This window comes from Mytilus californianus, unplaced genomic scaffold (genome assembly GCF_021869535.1).
Source record: "Mytilus californianus isolate M0D057914Y unplaced genomic scaffold, xbMytCali1.0.p SCAF_17, whole genome shotgun sequence".
Taxonomy (NCBI): Eukaryota; Metazoa; Mollusca; class Bivalvia; order Mytilida; family Mytilidae; genus Mytilus; species Mytilus californianus.
This window is the reverse complement of record NW_026262659.1, coordinates 2,825,316-2,849,121: the sequence shown is the minus strand read 5'-3', so window position 1 is coordinate 2,849,121 and position 23,806 is coordinate 2,825,316. Positions and strand designations below refer to the sequence as shown.

Below are 23,806 nucleotides of genomic sequence, written 5' to 3'. Positions count from 1 at the left end.
ATAAAGCTTCTTAAGCAACCAAAAACTCAAAATAAAAACACGTTTCAACGTTAATACGTTGTTATGATTTTTTTGTCTATCATGGAGATTTAAACCATTTTGTGTTTACATGAAATAAACATTCATTGTATTGCCTGTATTTTTATATCGAATTGTACGATAAAGCGCATGTTTACTTCGTACCTGATATCTAGATCAATCTAAATGATAAAATGAACTAATCAAAAATTATGTGTTGTAGGTACTGTTTTTGTGGTGTATTGTGCTTTCACGCATCAATTAGTTAAGGTATGTTTAGTAACTTTCAATAACATATACCTATAGCCTGGGGGTACGATTTGCCAAAGCCGGTTTATTCAAGACACTACATAAAATGTGATGGCAATTTAATTATTATTACTCTCTTCGAAGGGTTAAAGACGATTCATGATTAATTTGACCGAAACTGAATATCTCTGTCACATATTTCAACGCTTTATCTCATTTTTTCATCATCGATTATTAACTATAAACGCATTTTACGTTCAATGTTTATTTTATGAGGGAGTCTTGGGAAATTAGAAAAGTTCAAACTGCGTATCTCCATTTAAATAAAGAATTTGGCGATATATTTGGGTAAGCCTTTCAATGTAGACTTATCTGTCATGTTATGATGTATTATCAAAGACATGAAATTAGTGCTCTGAGGCACGAATTTAATGACAAAAACACCTTTGACCATTGCAGAGTGCTTTAGTACATAATGGTTTACGTACAGTTAGGTTGTCCGTAGGTTGCTTAAGGGCAAAAGTTGATCAAATGGTTTTCACTTTTTTTATGATGCCTTGTAGCAACATTCCAGCAGCGCCTGCATACGGAGTATATATCTCCAAATTGATACGATATATCCGGGCTTGTATTTCCTATCATGATTTCCTTGATAGAAGGTTGCTGCTCACAAGGAAGCTATTAAACCAAGAGTTCCAAATGGTGAAGTTGCAATCATCCCTTTGTATATTTTACGGACGCCATCACGAGTTGGTTGACCGTTATGGAATGTCCGTTTCACATATGATAGCGGATATGTTCCTTATGTTGTAACCTACCGAATTAGACTTATTACCGGGTTTGTATTAACATGAGCAACACTACGGGGGCCACATGTGGAGCAGGATCTGCTTACCCTTCCAGAGCACCTGATATCACCCCCAGTTTTTGGTGGGGTTCGTGTTGCTTAGTTTTTTTTTCTATGTTGTGTTTTGTGTACTATTGTTTGTCTGTTTGTCTTTTTCTATTTTAGCCATGGCGTTGTCAGTTGATTTTCGATTTATGAGTTTGAATTTCCTTCTGGTATCTTTCGCCCCTCTTTTGTATTTTCCCTCAATTAAAGAGTTGTATAAAATCTTTGGAATGATTTCCCTGAATAAGTTATATTGATACCTGACTTTACTTTATTTACTGCAAATATATATTACAGTATCCACGTGTTTATGATGAATATTACGAGTTACAGATTTATAAATTACTCTTAGCAGCTTCGAAAGGCGATATTAAAATGTTAAGAAGGTAAGTGTGTTAAAAATATTGATTCATTTAAATTATTACGATTTCTACATCTGATGACTAATGCAATTTCGTTATTTAAGGTAACACAAATGAATAGGATATCCACTAGATCTGTATTAGAACGATTCAATTATAAGATTGAATAGTACCCTGCAATCTAGATGTAAAACGTTATTAATCACTGTCCATTTAAAAATGTTACTATAAATGCATGGAGCATGGTTTATGACATGAAAAACAATAAAACAATTACTCAGTTAACATCATCATGATCATGAATTCGGATATCTTGTTTTTGTCTTTACATCGTAACACTGACAGAATGAAGTAGTGTTTTCATAAACACAACACTCTTCGGTAAAAATAACATTTAAGAGGAGTGCTTTTAATATGTAATAGGGGTTTTCATGCATAGAATGTACACCTTGTTGGAGTGTGTAAAGTGCAATAATATTTTCAGTAGAATATCCATTAATATATTACATATCATGTTACATTTGCAAATCAAAACAAAGTTGCAAAGGCCTCGGAATATCTTATTACGGATGCAGTTTTCTTGTAAACGCATATCAGTATGCTAAATGATTTGAAAATGCCTTCAATATGAAACGTGCAAACATATGTTTTTGACAGCATGAAACTGTTAAAAGATTCACAAAGTTCTTTTAAAACCACCCTATATGTGACCATAATGATTGAAATGCTAGTATTTCTATTGTACTTCTATTTCTAAACTTTGGTGATGTGTGATCGTACCTTATAACATTGAATCTTGAAAATATTCAAATAGAAGCTGGTAGTATTATTGCTGGTCTACGGCGTAATTCCTCATGCCAAAAACTTTATATTGAATAAGAATTAGAAACTCTGGAGGATAGACGAAATAAACATAAGGTTATACTGTTTTATAAAATATTAAATAGGATGACACCTGCATAATTATATGAGTTAGTCGAGCCATATTTTCCCAGGCCAACCCCTTATACTCTGAGAAATGAAAATAGTACTTTACGCCCCCACTTTCTAGAACTGGCTCTTACTTTAATAGTTTCATTCCTTCCACTATTAGTCTCCCTCTAAGTATACAGAAGTCCCCAAGTTTCTGTATATTTAGAGGTAGACTGGAAAGTTTTATAGGACTGATGAAATATTTAAACCTTTCCATTATGGAATAAGGGAACATGATATTACTCATTGTCAACTCATAAATAATGCTAGAAATCTAAAATCTCATTTGTTTAATCAGTTCTTATAAGAGAACTCTTTTTGTGCAATCTGTAATCACCCTGTTGAGGATAACCAGCATTTCTTTTTCATTTTCCCTAAGTACAATGATACAGACCTTACTTGATTCCATTCACTCAATTGTTGATAATGTTGACAGAAAAATTGACTTATTACTTTTTGGAAACAGATTATTTTCGTATGATATGAATATTGCTATTTTTAATCTGTTCAGAAACATATCAGAGACACTCCCCGTTGTGTTTGAAATTTTTCTTAATATTTTGTTTCATCTATATTTTCGTTTCTCTCCTTTTTTCATTAATTCCATTTATTCCACTAAGTACATGAAAATTAAGTGTCTCTTCTAAACCTTGTATATATAAACGTATAAAGGATATTTACATGTCTTAAGGTATTGATCTAGTCTTTTGCACATACCAGTATGACGTCATATGTCCTGTTCTCATGTCAAACTTATACATCTGACAATTTAAACTTTTTGTACGCTTCAGAATGTATAAAAAGTTGACAAAAAAAATATTTTCAGGTAAAAAGTGTGAGTATTTTGTATATTATTGAAGAATCCACATATGTTCGTTGCCATGGAAGAAAAAGACATCGTCTTAACCTTTGAAGACCTAACGAATAGCAAATGAAAATGTTGTAATATCGTCTAACGACGCCGGTTAAGCCAATCAAATCAACGCAGATTCTCGTATTACTTTTTCGTATCGCACTCCGTACAGTGTGATACGAGATATATCTCTTCATGCAAGAAATAGATAACAAGCCACCACCATAAGAGAAATGATGTTTAATTGCCTACATGCTTAAATATAATATATATCTTTTTATTAACACCGCGAATATCAAGGATATATTTGCTCGTATGTGCTCATAATTGAATGCATTTTCCACTACATTATATTATTTTTGATATAGTTGTTGATATTTGATTTATACCTTGTACGTGTAATATATAGAGAGATTGTATAGGTTGTGCGTGGCTCATCCTTTTCATATATTAATGAATAAGATGTGTTTAAAATCAAATAACATTGAATGTAGAGAAGTTTTAGGAACGCAATTATTATGTCTTTTATCTTTTTGTCTGTATGCAGAATAAAATACCAGAACTACATTAATATGAATGATACAGATTGCGACAAAAGAAGCGCATTGCATTTAGCGGCATGTGAGGGATATGTTGATGCAGTGAAATACCTATTAAATAACAATAATGTCTATCATAAAGGAACAGACAGGTACTTTTTATCTTTCATGTATTTTTTTTTTTTTTTTTTTTTGCTCTTTTGGTTTTTTAGATAATGATTTTTGAAATGTTCCCTTTCCTTTCAATATTTTGAAACAAAAAAATTATTCGAAACTTTTGGAAATAAAATATCAAAACTACATATAATTGCACAATTGCACATTCGAATCATCCTTACAGTACATCGGATCACCAGTGATGGTGATACAAGGCTGAAAACACATTCTGTATATATAATTCGTCTAAATAACAGCGGAAGCAAATTTTTGTTCTTACCTGGCCGGGATTCGAACTCATGCTACTGAGATATCGTGGCACCAAATCGCCTTGCACTATGTCCGGCGCGCTAGACCACTCGACCACCTAGACTCGACAAAAATCAAGCTTTCGGTGGCCGGGTATTACCTTTCCTCGTCAGTTTTTATCTAACGTCGTAACACAGTACATGATATATAAGGCATGAAGTCGGAATATTACAGATCTGCTGAATTATCTATCGTAAAGGATCTCCTCTACGATAGATAATTCATATGTTAGTCAAATGCGTTTTGTTAAAATATACTTTTTCAGTTTTTTGGTCTTTTGGAAAATGTTGTTTGTGCTGTATTTAGACCCCTCTAACAAGAAATTTGTTTTGCATGCACACGTATAAAAAATGCGATTTTTATCCAACGCAATCATAGGTTTGAACGTTGTTTTCAATTTAGACTTGTTTATATTTTTTCGTTTGGGCTTGTATTATATGTTTACCTTCGGGTTTATATGATCCGTTCATCCTATTTTGACTCCTCAAAATTCAAGAGTCTATCCTAAAATGAGGTAAATTGTATGGCTTTCCAAATACCGTTTCGATTCCTAACATCACTGAAGAGACATTAATTGTCGAAATCCGGATATGGTGTACAAAAACCTTTGCACCTTTTGTTTGCGGTATATCATCTTTTCCGCAAGTTTATTGTTTTCTGTTTAGTATTAAATTTTTAATTAAGATCCATATATTACATCGGTGATCCTTTTATTTGGCAATCGCCAATGGCAGTCAGCACGGTTTAAGAACATTTGTTGTTCGACCTGTTAGTCAAATGCGTTTTGTTAATATATACTTTTTCACTTTTTTGGTCTTTTGAAAAATGTTGTTTGTGCTGTATTTAGACCCCTCTAACAAGAAATTTGTTTTGCATGCACACGTATAAAAAATGCGATTTTTATCCAACGCAATCATAGGTTTGAAGGTTGTTTTCAATTTAGACTTGTTTATATTTTTTCGTTTGGGCTTGTATTATATTTACCTTCGGGTTTATATGATCCGTTCATCCTATTTTGACTCCTCAAAATTCAAGAGTCTATCCTAAATTGAGGTAAATTGTATGGCTTTCCAAATACCGTTTCGATTCCTAACATCACTGAAGAGACATTAATTGTCGAAATCCGGATATGGTGTACAAAAACCTTTGCACCTTTTGTTTGCGGTATATCATCTTTTCCGCAAGTTTATTGTTTTCTGTTTAGTATTAAATTTTTAATTGTGATCCATATATTACATCGGTGATCCGTTTATTTGGCAATCGCCAATGGCAGTCAGCAGGGTTTAAGAACATGTGTTGTTCGACCTGTTAGTCAAATGCGTTTTGTTAAAATATACTTTTTCACTTTTTTGGTCTTTTGGAAAATGTTGTTTGTGCTGCATTTAGACCCCTCTAACAAGACATTTGTTGTGCATGCACATGTATAAAAAATGCGATTTTTATCCAACGCAATCATAGGTTTGAAGGTTGTTTTCAATTTAGACTGTTTATATTTTTTCGTTTGGGCTTGTATTATATTTACCTTCGGGTTTATATGATCCGTTCATCCTATTTTGACTCCTCAAAACTATCCTAAATTGAGGTAAATTGTATGGCTTTCCAAATACCGTTTCGATTCCTAACATCACTGAAGAGACATTAATTGTCGAAATCCGGATATGGTATACAAAAACTTTTGCCCCTTTTGTTTGCGGTATATCATCTTTTCCGCAAGTTTATTGTTTTCTCTTTCGTATTAAATTTTTAATTAAGATCCATATATTACATCGGTGATCCGTTTATTTGGCAATCGCCAATGGCAGTCAGCACGGTTTAAGAACATTTGTTGTTCGACCTGTTAGTCAAATGCGTTTTGTTAAAATATACTTTTTCACTTTTTTGGTCTTTTGGAAAATGTTGTTTGTGCTGTATTTAGTCCCCTCTAACAAGAAATTTGTTTTGCATGCACACGTATAAAAAATGCGATTTTTATCCAACGCAATCATAGGTTTGAACGTTGTTTTCAATTTAGACTTGTTTATAATTTTTCGTTTGGGCTTGTATTATATTTACCTTCGGGTTTATATGATCCGTTCATCCTATTTTGACTCCTCAAAATTCAAGAGTCTATCCTAAATTGAGGTAAATTGTATGGCTTTCCAAATACCGTTTCGATTCCTAACATCACTGAAGAGACATTAATTGTCGAAATCCGGATATGGTGTACAAAAACCTTTGCACCTTTTGTTTGCGGTATATCATCTTTTCCGCAAGTTTATTGTTTTCTGTTTAGTATTAAATATTTAATTATGATCCATATATTACATCGGTTATCCGTTTATTTGGCAATCGCCAATGGCAGTCAGCAGGGTTTAAGAACATGTGTTGTTCGACCTGTTAGTCAAATGCATTTTGTTAATATATACTTTTTCACTTTTTTGGTCTTTTGGAAAATGTTGTTTGTGCTGTATTTAGACCCCTCTAACAAGAAATTTGTTTTGCATGCACACGTATAAAAAATGCGATTTTTATCCAACGCAATCATAGGTTTGAAGGTTGTTTTCAATTTAGACTTGTTTATATTTTTTCGTTTGGGCTTGTATTATATTTACCTTCGGGTTTATATGATCCGTTCATCCTATTTTGACTCCTCAAAATTCAAGAGTCTATCCTAAATTGAGGTAAATTGTATGGCTTTCCAAATACCGTTTCGATTCCTTACATCACTGAAGAGACATTAATTGTCGAAATCCGGATATGGTGTACAAAAACCTTTGCACCTTTTGTTTGCGGTATATCATCTTTTCCGCAAGTTTATTGTTTTCTGTTTAGTATTAAATTTTTAATTAAGATCCATATATTACATCGGTGATCCGTTTATTTGGCAATCGCCTATGGTAGTCAGCAGGGTTTAAGAACATTTGTTGTTCGACCTGTTAGTCAAATGCGTTTTGTTAAAATATACTTTTTCACTTTTTTGGTCTTTTGGAAAATGTTGTTTGTGCTGTATTTAGTCCCCTCTAACAAGACATTTGTTGTGCATGCACACGTATAAATAATGCGATTTTTATCCAACGCAATCATAGGTTTGAAGGTTGTTTTCAATTTAGACTTGTTTATATTTTTTCGTTTGGGCTTGTATTATATTTACCTTCGGGTTTATATGATCCGTTCATCCTATTTTGACTCCTCAAACTATCCTAATTTGAGGTAAATTGTATGGCTTTCCAAATACCGTTTCGATTCCTAACATCACTGAAGAGACATTAATTGTCGAAATCCGGATATGGTGTACAAAAACTTTTGCACCTTTTGTTTGCGGTATATCATCTTTTCCGCAAGTTTATTGTTTTCTCTTTAGTATTAAATTTTTAATTAAGATCCATATATTACATCGGTGATCCTTTTATTTGGCAATCGCCAATGGCAGTCAGCACGGTTTAAGAACATTTGTTGTTCGACCTGTTAGTCAAATGCGTTTTGTTAAAATATACTTTTTCATTATTTTGGTCTTTTGGAAAATGTTGTTTGTGCTGTATTTAGACCCCTCTAACAAGACATTTGTTGTGCATGCACACGTATAAAAATTGCGATTTTTATCCAACGCAATCATAGGTTTGAAGGTTGTTTTCAATTTAGACTGTTTATATTTTTTCGTTTGGGCTTGTATTATATTTACCGTCGGGTTTATATGATCCGTTCATCCTATTTTGACTCCTCAAAACTATCCTAAATTGAGGTAAATTGTATGGCTTTCCAAATACCGTTTCGATTCCTAACATCACTGAAGAGACATTAATTGTCGAAATCCGGATATGGTGTACAAAAACTTTTGCACCTTTTGTTTGCGGTATATCATCTTTTCCGCAAGTTTATTGTTTTCTCTTTAGTATTAAATTTTTAATTAAGATCCATATATTACATCGGTGATCCGTTTATTTGGCAATCGCCAATGGCAGTCAGCACGGTTTAAGAACATTTGTTGTTCGACCTGTTAGTCAAATGCGTTTTGTTAAAATATACTTTTTCACTTTTTTGGTCTTTTGGAAAATGTTGTTTGTGCTGTATTTAGACCCCTCTAACAAGAAATTTGTTTTGCATGCACACGTATAAAAAATGCGATTTTTATCCAACGCAATCATAGGTTTGAACGTTGTTTTCAATTTAGACTTGTTTATAATTTTTCGTTTGGGCTTGTATTATATTTACCTTCGGGTTTATATGATCCGTTCAACCTATTTTGACTCCTCAAAACTATCCTAAATTGAGGTAAATTGTATGGCTTTCCAAATACCGTTTCGATTCCTAACATCACTGAAGAGACATTAATTGTCGAAATCCGGATATGGTGTACAAAAACTTTTGCACCTTTTGTTTGCGGTATATCATCTTTTCCGCAAGTTTATTGTTTTCTCTTTAGTATTAAATTTTTAATTAAGATCCATATATTACATCGGTGATCCATTTATTTGGCAATCGCCAATGGCGGTCAGCACGGTTTAAGAACATTTGTTGTTCGACCTGTTAGTCAAATGCGTTTTGTTAAAATATACTTTTTCACTTTTTTGGTCTTTTGGAAAATGTTGTTTGTGCTGTATTTAGACCCCTCTAACAAGAAATTTGTTTTGCATGCACACGTATAAAAAATGCGATTTTTATCCAACGCAATCATAGGTTTGAACGTTGTTTTCAATTTAGACTTGTTTATATTTTTTCGTTTGGGCTTGTATTATATTTACCTTCGGGTTTATATGATCCGTTCATCCTATTTTGACTCCTCAAAATTCAAGAGTCTATCCTAAATTGAGGTAAATTGTATGGCTTTCCAAATACCGTTTCGATTCCTTACATCACTGAAGAGACATTAATTGTCGAAATCCGGATATGGTGTACAAAAACTTTTGCACCTTTTGTTTGCGGTATATCATCTTTTCCGCAAGTTTATTGTTTTCTGTTTAGTATTAAATTTTTAATTAAGATCCATATATTACATCGGTGATCCGTTTATTTGGCAATCGCTTATGGTAGTCAGCAGGGTTTCAGAACATTTGTTGTTCGACCTGTTAGTCAAATGCGTTTTGTTAAAATATACTTTTTCACTTTTTTGGTCTTTTGGAAAATGTTGTTTGTGCTGTATTTAGTCCCCTCTAACAAGACATTTGTTGTGCATGCACACGTATAAATAATGCGATTTTTATCCAACGCAATCATAGGTTTGAAGGTTGTTTTCAATTTAGACTTGTTTATATTTTTTCGTTTGGGCTTGTATTATATTTACCTTCGGGTTTATATGATCCGTTCATCCTATTTTGACTCCTCAAACTATCCTAATTTGAGGTAAATTGTATGGCTTTCCAAATACCGTTTCGATTCCTAACATCACTGAAGAGACATTAATTGTCGAAATCCGGATATGGTGTACAAAAACTTTTGCACCTTTTGTTTGCGGTATATCATCTTTTCCGCAAGTTTATTGTTTTCTCTTTAGTATTAAATTTTTAATTAAGATCCATATATTACATCGGTGATCCTTTTATTTGGCAATCGCCAATGGCAGTCAGCACGGTTTAAGAACATTTGTTGTTCGACCTGTTAGTCAAATGCGTTTTGTTAAAATATACTTTTTCATTATTTTGGTTTTTTGGAAAATGTTGTTTGTGCTGTATTTAGACCCCTCTAACAAGACATTTGTTGTGCATGCACACGTATAAAAAATGCGATTTTTATCCAACGCAATCATAGGTTTGAAGGTTGTTTTCAATTTAGACTTGTTTATATTTTTTCGTTTGGGCTTGTATTATATTTACTTTCGGGTTCATATGATTCGTTCATCCTATTTTGACTCCTCAAAATTCAAGAGTCTATCCTAAATTGAGGTAAATTGTATGGCTTTCAAATACCGTTTCGATTCCTAACATCACTGAAGAGACATTAATTGTCGAAATCCGGATATGATGTACAAAAACCTTTGCACCTTTTGTTTGCGGTATATCATCTTTTCCGCAAGTTTATTGTTTTCTGTTTAGTATTAAATTTTTAATTAAGATCCATATATTACATCAATGATCCATTTATTTGGCAATTGCCAATTGCAGTCAGCAGGGTTTAAGAACATTTGTTGTTCGACCTGTTAGTCAAATGCGTTTTGTTAATATATACTTTTTCACTTTTTTGGTCTTTTGGAAAATGTTGTTTGTGCTGTATTTAGACCCCTCTAACAAGAAATTTGTTTTGCATGCACACGTATAAAAAAATGCGATTTTTATCCAACGCAATCATAGGTTTGAACGTTGTTTTCAATTTAGACTTGTTTATATTTTTTTCGTTTGGGCTTGTATTATATTTACCTTCGGGTTTATATGACCCGTTCATCCTATTTTGACTACTCAAAATTCAAGAGTCTATCCTAAATTGAGGTAAATTGTATGGCTTTCCAAATACCGGTTTGATTCCTAACATCACAGAAGAGACATTCATTGTCGAAATCCGGATATGGTGTACAAAAACCTTTGCACCTTTTGTTTGCGGTATATCATCTTTTCCGCAAGTTTATTGTTTTCTGTTTAGTATTAAGTTTTTAATTAAGATCCATATATTACATCGGTGATCCGTTTATTTGGCAATCGCCAATGGCAGTCAGCAGGTTTTAAGAACATTTGTTGTTCGACCTGTTAGTCAAATGCGTTTTGTTAAAATATACTTTTTCACTTTTTTGGTCTTTTGGAAAATGTTGTTTGTGCTGTATTTAGACCCCTCTAACAAGAAATTTGTTTTGCATGCACACGTATAAAAAACGATTTTTATCCAACGCAATCATAGGTTTGGACGTTGTTTTCAATTTAGACTTGTTTATATATATATAACGGTATTTGGAAAGCCATACAATTTTCCCTGTTTGTGTAGTATTGTCAATTTTGATGATCCAATACCTATTAAGTTTACTGGTTGGTAGATTCTTATAGACTCTATATATATATATATATATATATATATAAGTCTGAAAATTACACCCAACAGTGTTAGAATTATATTTTTTGATGCTGACAAATTTTTATCCCTCAACGGGATTCGACCTTTGAGACACTACAGCACCAATCGGTTAGCCTCATGTTCAGCGCTCTAGACTACACGACCACATCCGCTATAAAATATAACTTCAATAGTCGTATAGTTACCTTGTCACGGAAGGCGAATCTAGAGATAGACATACGACACGTGTTTTTAAGCGTGTGAAGTTATATAATTGTTATTTACAAAATGTATTTTTATTTGTCAGCAATCTAACTCAGCAATTTTTATATACCGTATGGGGTAATGATTCAATTCATTATACACTTATATATATATATATAGAACATTTAACATTTAACATATATATAACACAAACAACATTTTCCAAAAGACCAAAAAAGGTCTTTTGGAAAATGTTGTTTGTGCTGTATTTAGACCCCTCTACCAAGAAATCTGTTTTGCATGCACACGTATAAAAATTGCGGTTTTTATCCAACGCAATCATAGGTTTGAACGTTGTTTTCAATTTAGACTTGTTTATATTTTTTCGTTTGGGCTTGTATTATATTTGCCTTCGGGTTTATATGATCCGTTCATCCTATTTCGACTCTTTCAAAATTCAAGAACCTATCCTAAATTGAGGTAAATTATATGGCCTTCCAAATACCGTTTCGATTCCTAACATCACTGAAGAGACATTAATTGTCGAAATCCGGATATGGTGTACAAATTTTTGCACCTCATGTTTGCGGTATACCATCTTTTCCGCAAGTGTATTGTTTTCAGTTTGGTAATAAATTATTATAAGATCCATTTTGTTACATCTGGTGATCCGTTTATTTGGCAATCGCCAATGGCAGTCAGCAGGGTTTAAGAATATCAGTTGTTCGACCTGCTAGTCAAATACGTTTTGTTAAAATATACTTTTTCTCTTTTTTGGTCTTTTGGAAAATGTTGTTTGAGCTGTTTTTAGACCCCTCTACCAAGAAATCTGTTTTGCATGCACACGTATAAAAATAGCGGTTTTTATCCAACGCAATCATAGGTTTGAACGTTGTTTTCAATTTAGACTTGTATATATATATATATATATATATATATATTCATAGTTTCTATAAAAAATACAAATCGACAGAACTTATATATCTGACATACATATAGTGCATTTGTCATTAAGTTCTGCTGTAACTAGATTTTATCTGAATTTTATCTGATTAAGAGGAATAATCCTTGAATTATGTGCAATAAACGATCAGAAATGCCTTGCGTCTGATACTTATGTTAAGTAGAAATAATGTGCAAGTTATATGTTAGGTCTTAATGTCTTCACACATTGCAAGGTACTTTATAAAGTTTTCAATTTTATTTTTATCGCCTGGAAATAAAGGCTGCTTGAGTAAGTAATTGTTTCTTAGCAATCCCCACCATACATACTATATGACTTGATTCGAAAAGATTTAATGAAAATATATTGAGACACATTGATTATGTTCAATCGTTATTTTCATAATATATAGTTTAATTCCGGAAAAGTAGAAGTTTGTCCAAATTTACAGGTTTCTTTAATTTTATTCTATCAATTATAATATATACAGTCCTTGGGTGGTGTAAACTTCCCACTAACACCAAACACCATTACACCATTCACCATACACCATTACACCATACACCCTGTGCCATTACACAATACCCGTTACACCTTTACACCATATACCTTACACATTACACCATAATGCAATTTAATTTCAAAGAAAGCGTGCGACTACAAAATTATTTATTTATTTTAAAAAACGAATTTTGATCACAATATTGTAAATTAATGTAAAAAATTAAAAATCAGTTCTTTTCAATAATTTGCATAGTTTTAAATGTCGTACACCATTCATTCATACCATTCCCGACCGCACGTTACACCATTACACCATTCCCCTTACACCATACACCATAGCAACATAAACCTTCTACCATTGCACCATATGCCATACACCATTACACCATACACGTTTTTTTTTTGGGAAGTTTACACCATCCAAGGGCTGTATATATATATATATATATATATATATATATATATATATATAATACAAGTCTAAATTGAAAACAACGTTCAAAATATATATATAATTCGTCTAAATAATAGCCCAACAATGTTAGATCTGTTAATTTGTGGAAGCAAATTTGTGTTCTTCCCTGGCCGGGATTCGAACTCATGCGACTGAGATATCGTGACCCCAAATCGCTTTGCACTATGCCCGGCGCGCTAGACCAATATATATATATATATATATATATATATATATATATATATATCATGCAGTGTTATAATTGCGTAACTCCCCTTAAAAAAAGATTTTAGCGTTATTTTTGGAATAGCCTTTCAATGAAGACTTATCTGTCATTGTTTGATACCTCATCATGTGGAATGACATAAGTGCTTTGTGGCACGAATTTTTTGGTAAAACCACCTTTGACCTTTGCAGAGTACATTAGTACATAATAATTTACGTACAGTTAGGTTTTCCGTAGGTTGCTTAAGGTCATATATGATGTCTTGTATGAAATCTTTGGAATAACTTCCCTGAAAAAGTTATACTGTTATTGAAAAAATTATAATACTTAGCCTAGGTGGTATAGTGGTCTATGGTGCTGAACACGATGCAGATGAGGGTTCGAATCCCGCTAAGGAGAAACAAACATTTGCGTCCATAAATTTGAAGATCTAGCATAATGGTGCGAAATATGAGACGAATTATATATGTATTATGGTGTTAGCCCTTTATAACCACTATATTTTTTATAATTCTTTATTTTGTATTTCATTAGCTCATACAATAACTATATGCATTTTTCTATTAAAGAAAAATACAATACATGTTTTATAATTATGACCTGTCAGTGTCAGCGCCTATATTATATTAACACTCCCCCCTCCCCAAAAAAACTAAAAAAACATTAACTTATATTCATATATGATTAAATTGAAATTATTAGAATAGATTATTATTGATGCAACATATTTGTACATGTACTCATAAAAAACATATAATGACATATTTTGTTGTTATTTTCTCTACAAATGTATATAAGTATATATTTCTATCAAAGACTGAAAATATAGATATCAATTATCATAACATAGAAACACATATTTAAATCTTACATATATATTGTTGATTACCACCTTAGACCACATGTTAGACAGCTGCCTTCTCATATTCAAGATACAACTGACTATTTGAAGAAAATGAATTCCTGAAGTCCTTTACCTAATGACACAATTTTGGTTTCGATGGATGTGTGTTCTTTATGCACAAATATTCCAAAAGATGAAGGAATAGCCGCGTGTGAAAAAGTATGGAACACTCGAAAGGATAAACATCCACAAACTGACTGTCTAGTTCAATTGCACAAGATAGTGCTTGAAAATAACAACTTTATTTTCTACTTTTTTTTATTTCATGTCAATATCATCAATAAAACGGAGCCATGACAAGGGTTTGTATGGCACACTCAAAAGGATGCGTTCTTCAAGATCCAATAAATTGAGAAGTTTAACGAAATAGAAAATTCAGCTTGAACATCATGCTTCAAATCTGAAATCGTACATAGATAACAACACAATTCCAAAAGGTTTAAATATCAAATTGACGCCTCAAACAAAATTTCAAAGCCAAACAGAACAAAAAATTCAAACGAGACCGTTTAAACCAGCAAAGTTCCGTTTTGGAAGAAGATCAAATTTTAAACATGTTAAAATAGAGTCAATCAAAACAACCGAGAAAAAGACGTTTTAAAAAACAGAAACACTCAGTTCAAGATAATTTAGTTGTAAATCTGTCATCAATAGAACTAACTGACTGTGAAGAAAAACTATTGAGTAAAGGCCTTAATTTCTGTCCAGTTCCAGCAACCGTCAATAATTTACAATTTGAGACAGATGTAGAAGCATTTGCCAGGCGTCTTCGTTTGAAAGAACATTTCAATAGACAACAGAAGAAAAATGTAAAAGAAGTCGGAATGAAGGAATCTGATAATGAGAGTGCTGAAGGAGACATATGCATCCCAAAATTTAAAAAGAAAAGTACACGGAATCCACCTAAAAGCAAAAACGATAATTTGGGATCATTTATTTCATCAGTCAAAGCTGAAGTCAGATCTTCAATCAGTGATAAACAAGTGCGAAATATTTCAAAGTCAGAAAGCCAAGCCATGATAAACTAAAAAGACCGTGATGACATTGTTATCAAACAAGCGGACAAAGGAAGTGCCGTTGTTGTGATGAACAAGGCAGACTACATCGAAGAAGGGAATCGTCAGCTCTCCAACACTAAATTTTATAAATAATTAATATGTGATCCAACCAAAGAAATCAACAAAAAAATTAATGACGTCCTCTCAGAAATCAATAAAGATAAACAAATTGATGACGATACGTACGATTATCTACGCCCAGACGAAACTTGCACAGCCGGTCGATTTTACTTACTTCCAAAACTCCATAAAGAAGGGATTCCAGGGAGACCTATAGTATCAGCTAATGGCCATCCCACCGAAAAAAATTCAGATTTTGTTGATTACCACCTAAGACCACATGTTAGACAGCTGCCATCTCATATTCAAGATACAACTGACTATTTGAAGAAAATGAATTCCTTATGTCCTTTACCTAATGACACAATTTTGGTTTCGATGGATGTGTGTTCTTTATACACAAATATTCCAAAAGATGAAAGAATAGCCGAGTGTGAAAAAGTATGGAACACTCGAAAAGATAAACATCTACAAACTGACTGTCTAGTTCAATTGCTCAAGCTAGTGCTTGAAAATAACAACTTTATTTTCAACGACAAGCACTTTTTACAGATTGACGGAACTAGTATGGGAACAAAAATGGCACCTTGTTTTGCCAACATTTTTATGGAGGGTCTTGAAGAACGCATCCTTTTGAGTGTGCCATACAAACCCTTGCCATGGCTCAGTTTTATTGATGATAATGACATGAAATGGAACGATACTGCAGCACATTTACAAGACTTCTTAGATCATTGTAATCAGTTCCATCATTCAATTAAATTTACATCTGAATTTTCAAGCGAGAAAATTGCTTTTCTCGACACCACCACATTTGTAAAAAACGGGGTCATGACAACTAATCTCCACACAAAGAAAACTGATAAACACCAGTTCCTTTCTCCAAAAAGTTGTCACCCGAAACAGTGCTCCAGGAACATACCTTACAGTCAAGCCATCAGACTAAAGCGAATTTGCTCCTCGGAATCCAAACTCAACTATCGTTTGGGTCAACTAAAAAAAAAACTAAAATCAAGAGGATACAAAACCAAAAACATCACCGACGCTTTTGATTAAGCCCAAAAAGAAGATCGAGATATCCTCATAGAATTCCGTTTGTTGTCACCTTCCATCCCGATTTGACAAATATTTCATCTACTATCCGCAAGCACTGGCGTCTTATCGAAAATGACTCTTCCTTAAAAGAAATTTTTCCATTACCTCCTGTTATTGCCTATCGCAGACCCAAAAATCTCAAAGACATACTTGTCACATCTAAAGTAAAGAAACAAGAGACTTCTAAAATTGGGTGTTACAAACAATGCGGAAGAACCAATTGTAAGTGCTGTAAAGTCGCCAACACTGACCACTCTTTCAACAGCACAGTAACAAAGCAGCGATACCACATCTATGTTGCATCTAATTGCACAAATAGTATTTATATTTTTACTTGTGGGAGTTGCAAGCTGCAGTATGTTGGTGAAACAGAAACTAAATTCAACATCAGACTTACCAATCACCGGTCTTTTTATACAAAAGGAAGAAACTGTCCAATTACGAGAAACCTCTTAAGAACAGGGCATACTTTTGAAAATATCCCCTTTCAAATAATTGAGGTAAACCAAAATTGGGACTCCCAAAGGAGAAAACAGAGAGAAAGGATCTAGATGCATCAGCTACGTACTCTTGAACCTGATGGACTTAATGAGAGAGATGAAAAACAGTTCTACCCAAAACCAAAGGAATAAATCCTGAACTTCATTCTATTTAACTAAAACTACTATTTGTTTTGATTTAAGAATTGCTATGTACAATAAGCGGCAAAAATATTTTTCTAAACATTAAACATTGAGCTACAAAAAATTATTAACAGCCTCTAACTTTTACCTGGTTGGCTGCACGCGCCTGATGAAGCTAACTTATTTAGCGAAATATTGCGTGAATAATATAAAATATAACAACTAATCTTATAACACTCATTAGTGTGTTAAAGTTACATTCTTATGCACTTATATAATTTAATGAAGTAACTGCATCCGTTTATTTACAAACTCATCCACGCCTAGATATATATTGAATGTTGATTGTTGCTATTTTTAGACACTATATATATATATATATATATAGAAGTCTATAAAAAGGACCAACCAGCAAATTTACTATGTACCGGATCGTCTAGAATAGACGATACTGTGCAGATAAGGAAAAAAATTATATAAGTCTAGAGATTTGCACAACGATACTAATATAAGATGGTATTATACGAAGATGTTGTTAATAAATCGTGTTGACAAATATTTCGGCTTAACAAATAGCCTTCTTCGGTGTCAATTATTTTAACAATACTGATAATATGTATAAAAATAGCTCAATAATACAGGTAAGTTTTGGTCTATTGATTTAATCCAAAATCCTGAACATCATAATATAAAACAAAACTCAATACTCAAATATACGTGACTGTGTATATTTACAACCCAAAATGAGTGAAAAATAAAACTTAGTATTTTTTATTGATGCCGTTTGGATGATGTACATTTAGTTCCTTTATCCAAAAGCTTTCCCGAACCTGTCGCTGGGCATCACTCCAGTGAATGTTCTGTTCAATCACTAGGATCTTCATGCGGTTAAAGTCATCAAGTGTGTGACCAGACTGTCTGAAATGCTGAGAAACTGGGAGAAGTGGCTTCTTAGAGATATCACTCCTATGGCCATTGAGGCGTTTGTGGAAAGGCTGCTTTGACTCACCAACATATTGGAGGCCACAAACCGAACATTCTAGAATGTAAATAACATTCATACTTTTGCAGTTAACATTGCAAAATATCTTATAGTTATTTTCGGTTGCCTTACTGTGAAAAGTTGATGAGTGATGCATCTGTAGGCAGCATTTGCAGCGTTTTTCATCACACGAACGACATTGTCCAGAAGTACTTCTATTATCAGACACTTCAGCCCGCACCAGCAGGTTACGCAGACTATTGGGTTGCCTAAAAGCTATCATGGGAGGCTCGGGAAAAATCTTGGATAGTTTGGAATTCTTTTCAACTGTTTTCCAATGCTCACGAATGACACCGAAGCTGTTTTTGAGAGATGGGTGGTAAGTAAGAACACATGGAGTCCTTTTATTTTTCTTTTTATATTTGTATTCTAACAGTTTACTCCTTGGAATAGTTTCCGCTTTCTGAAAGCCTTTTTGGATAGTTTTGTGTTTGTAGCCCCTTCTCTTCAAGCAGGTTTCGAGTTGACGTAGTTGTTTTTTAGTTGTTTCTGAGTTGGAACATATTCGCTTGACTCTGAGTGCCTGACTGTACGGGATGCTCTTAGTACAATGAGCAGGATGGCAACTTTTAGGGGACAGATATTGGTGAGTGTCAGTAGGCTTAGAATATAGATCAGTGGATATGATGCCATCTGTGAGCGAGCTGGAGGTATCGAGGAAGGTGATTTTGGATTTAGATTTCTCATGAGTAAATTTGATACTTGGATGTATGTTGTTGACATGAGTGATGAATGTATCTAAATCCTCGTCACTTTTATTCCATTTCATATCCACATCATCTATAAATCTAAACCAGGAAAGCGGTTTTTCGATGGAAGATTCAAGGAGATGTTTTTCTAATTTGCCCATAAATATGTTGGCATATGATGGAGCCATTTTGGTGCCCATAGCAGTTCCATTAACTTGCAGATAATGGTCTCCATCAAAAGTGAAGTTGTTGTTTTTGAGTACCAGCGTGAGCATTTTGACCAGGCATTCAGTAGGTGGATATTTCACTGGTCGGGAATTCCAAACTTCTTTACATGCATCAATGCCATCTGCATGTGGAATATTCGTGTAGAGAGAGGTGACGTCCATAGAGACAAGTGTCGTGTCGGAGGGGAGTGGATTTAAGGCCTGCAATTTTCTAAGATAATCGGTAGTATCTTTGATGTGAGATGGTAAGTCCTCAACATGTTGACGAAGATGGAAGTCAACGAATTCCGATATTTTTTCCGTCGGATGACTGGTTTAGATTTATAGATGATGTGGATATGAAATGGAATAAAAGTGACGAGGATTTAGATACATTCATCACTCATGCCAACAACATACATCCAAGTATCAAATTTACTCATGAGAAATCTAAATCCAAAATCACCTTCCTCGATACCTCCAGCTCGCTCACAGATGGCATCATATCCACTGATCTATATTCTAAGCCTACTGACACTCACCAATATCTGTCCCCTAAAAGTTGCCATCCTGCTCATTGTACTAAGAGCATCCCGTACAGTCAGGCACTCAGAGTCAAGCGAATATGTTCCAACTCAGAAACAACTAAAAAACAACTACGTCAACTCGAAACCTGCTTGAAGAGAAGGGGCTACAAACACAAAACTATCCAAAAAGGCTTTCAGAAAGCGGAAACTATTCCAAGGAGTAAACTGTTAGAATACAAATATAAAAAGAAAAATAAAAGGACTCCATGTGTTCTTACTTACCACCCATCTCTCAAAAACAGCTTCGGTGTCATTCGTGAGCATTGGAAAACAGTTGAAAAGAATTCCAAACTATCCAAGATTTTTCCCGAGCCTCCCATGATAGCTTTTAGGCAACCCAATAGTCTGCGTAACCTGCTGGTGCGGGCTGAAGTGTCTGATAATAGAAGTACTTCTGGACAATTTCGTTCGTGTGATGAAAAACGCTGCAAATGCTGCCTACAGATGCATCACTCATCAACTTTTCACAATAAGGCAACCGAAAATAACGATAAGATATTTTGCAATGTTAACTGCAAAAGTATGAATGTTATTTACATTCTAGAATGTTCGGTTTGTGGCCTCCAATATGTTGGTGAGTCAAAGCAGCCTTTCCACAAACGCCTCAATGGCCATAGGAGTGATATCTCTAAGAAGCCACTTCTCCCAGTTTCTCAGCATTTCAGACAGTCTGGTCACACACTTGATGACTTTAACCGCATGAAGATCCTAGTGATTGAACAGAACATTCACTGGAGTGATGCCCAGCGACAGGTTCGGGAAAGCTTTTGGATAAAGGAACTAAATGTACATCATCCAAACGGCATCAATAAAAAATACTAAGTTTTATTTTTCACTCATTTTGGGTTGTAAATATACACAGTCACGTATATTTGAGTATTGAGTTTTGTTTTATATGATGATGTTCAAGATTTTGGATTAAATCAATAGACCAAAACTTACCTGTATTATTGAGCTATTTTTATACATATTATCAGTATTGTTAAAATAATTGACACCGAAGAAGGCTATTTGTTAAGCCGAAATATTTGTCAACACGATTTATTAACAACATCTTCGTATAATACCATCTTATATTAGTATCGTTGTGCAAATCTCTAGACTTATATATATATATATATATATATATATAATTCGTCTAAATATCAGCCCAACAATGTTAGATCCGTAAATTTGCTTTAGCAAATTTTTTGTTCTTCTCTAGCCGGGATTCGATGCTACTGAGATATCGTGCCATCAAATCGCCTAGCACTATGCCCGACAAGCTAGACCACTCGACCACCTAGGCTCTACAATATAATAAAGCTTTCGGTGGCCGGGTGTTACCTTTCCTCGTCAGTTTTAATCTAGCGTCGTAACACAGTACATGATATATAAGACATGAAGATGGATTTTTTACAGATCAGCTACATTATCTATAGTAGAGGATCTTACAAATTAATGTAGGATACAGTCACAGAAATAATTATATTATTTATAAGTACGTCTGAACCAGTGACAACTGTACGACAGATGTTATCCATCGGATCACCAGATTGATGGTGATACGAGGCTGAAAACACATTCTGTATATATAATTCGTCTAAATATTAGCCCAACAATGCAAGATCTGTAAATTTGCGTTAGCAAATTTTTTGTTCTTCCCTGGCCGGGATTCGAACTCATGCTACTGAGATATCGTGGCACCAAATCGCCTTGCACTATGCCCGACGCGCTAGACCACTCGACCACGACCACCTAGGCTCTACAATATAATAAAGCTTTCGTTGGCCGGGTGTTACCTTTCCTCATCAGTTTTTATCTAGCGTCGTAACACAGTACATGATATATAAGGCATGAAGATGGATTTTTTACAGATCAGCTACATTATCTATAGTAGAGGATCTTACAAATTAATGTAGGATACAGTCACAGAACTAAATATATTATTAGTACGTCTGAACCAGTGACAACTATACGACAGATGTTATCAATCGGATCACCAGAGTGATGGTGATACAAGGCTGAAAACACATTCTGTAATTATGATTCCTCTAGATATCAGCCCAACAATGTTAGATCTGTAAATTTTCGTTAGCACTTTTTTTGTTCTTCCCTGGCCGGGATTCGAACTCATGCTACTGAGATATCGTGGAACCAAATCGCCTTGCACATATATATATATATGATGATGTCGTCCTCCCGTTTGTGACTACTCATGATCCGTCATTATCAAATGCCTTCAAATTTATAAAATCGAATCTTCCGATTTTATATCAAAGTGATACTATGAAAGATTTGGTAAAAGAATAATCGATCATTTATAGTAGAAAACAACCGAAAAATTTGAAACGCTAACTTACAAAAGCGCGATTCGATATAGTTGAACGCATATCATCCGTGAAAATTTGTGGCGATTCACTCTGTGGAGTATGTTCAAGAGACAATTATAACTATTTAGAAATCGGCAGTACGAAATAATTCAAAAATGGTAAGAAATTTACAGTAAACACAAATATGACTTGTAAATCAGCAAATTTACTCTATTGTATAACATGTGTCAACTGTAAAGAAAACTACATATGTCAAACAGGAATTAGTGTGTGCGAACGGGTTAGGATCCATAAACAGCAAATACGGCAACCCGAGTACAGACAAATTCCGTTGAGCGAACATTTAGACATTTGTGCGAGAGGGAAATTCAAAATTTTCCCGTCCTTCAAATGTACGGTAGCAACAGAGGAATGCCGTAAAGAGCTAGAAAGAAAGTTCATAAAAGTGGTTGACGCCAAGCGAAATGCATATATGTAACAGTTACATGTACAATGACGTTGCGTCATAATACTAATGTGTTCCCCATAACGACGTTCATAGTCTTGAAAAGTCCCAAGATGGATAAAAGCGCTAGTCAATGCTGCTTTTAAAACTCTTTTTGTGTATTTAATTTTAATATATATAGCACTCAGGTAATCCCACATACAAAAACATATCATTTGACAAGGATGAGATTTTGGCGAATCATAAGTTCGTCATGGTTTCAATGAGCATTATATTGAACAACAAATCGGAGGACTTACCTTGTTTGTATTGGATACCTAGGCTTCACAAAATTTCGTACAAACAACGGTACATTGCCGGCTCATCTGCATGTTCGACTAAAAAATTGTCCATTAGATTGACAAAAATTCTGTCCGCAGTGAAAGAGGGTCTTCAGAAATACTGTGAAACTGTTTACTCGCGTAGTGGTATTAACCATATGTGGATTCTAAAAAACTCAAAGAACTTCTGGATAATTTTAAATCTCGATCTTTTTCTGCAATTAGTTCTATCAAAACTTTTGATTTTTCAACCCTGTATACCACCATTCCCCATGTGAAATTGAAAAATCGTCTAAAAGAAATAATCGACAATGCTTTTCAACATAAAAATGGTCGCATACGCTATAAATTTATTACTTTGGGATACCATACGGCATATTTTGTTAATAGTGAACAAAAAGGTAAAACATGCTACACAGAGGAACAAGTGATCAGTATGCTGGAGTTTCTTATTGACAACATATTTGTTGAATTTGGAGGTAGACTTTTTCAACAAATTGTCGGCATTCCTATGGGAACGAACTGTGCGCCTCTTCTTGCCGACCTCTTTTTATTTTCATATGAATCAATCGGAGTTCCGTCAGACACTTGTCAAAAACAAGACGATCAAAGAAGCCAAGGTCTTTTAATTTCCCATTCAGATATATTGATGATGTTCTTTCCATTAACAATCCAAACTTTTCTGATTGGGTTCCATTAATATATCCCCTAGAACTAGAAATTAAAGAAACAACAGACACGGCTTCCTCAACCTCATTTTTCGACTTATACCTCGAATGTGACATACACGGTCATCTCAGTACCAGAATCTATGAGAAACGAGACAATTTTAATTT

The 23,806-nt window shown here is 33.9% G+C and overlaps 1 protein-coding gene across 1 annotated transcript in view; it reads left to right on the top strand.

Moving 5' to 3' along the window:
* The window catches only part of LOC127726238 (alpha-latroinsectotoxin-Lt1a-like), a 235,827-nt gene that overhangs the window by 77,803 nt on the left and 134,218 nt on the right, over positions 1-23,806 (top strand). The window contains exons 10-12 of the mRNA XM_052233545.1: positions 242-288; positions 1,457-1,545; positions 3,894-4,037. Coding sequence (XP_052089505.1) covers positions 242-288; positions 1,457-1,545; positions 3,894-4,037 — 280 coding nt within the window. The remainder of the gene's footprint in view (positions 1-241; positions 289-1,456; positions 1,546-3,893; positions 4,038-23,806) is intronic.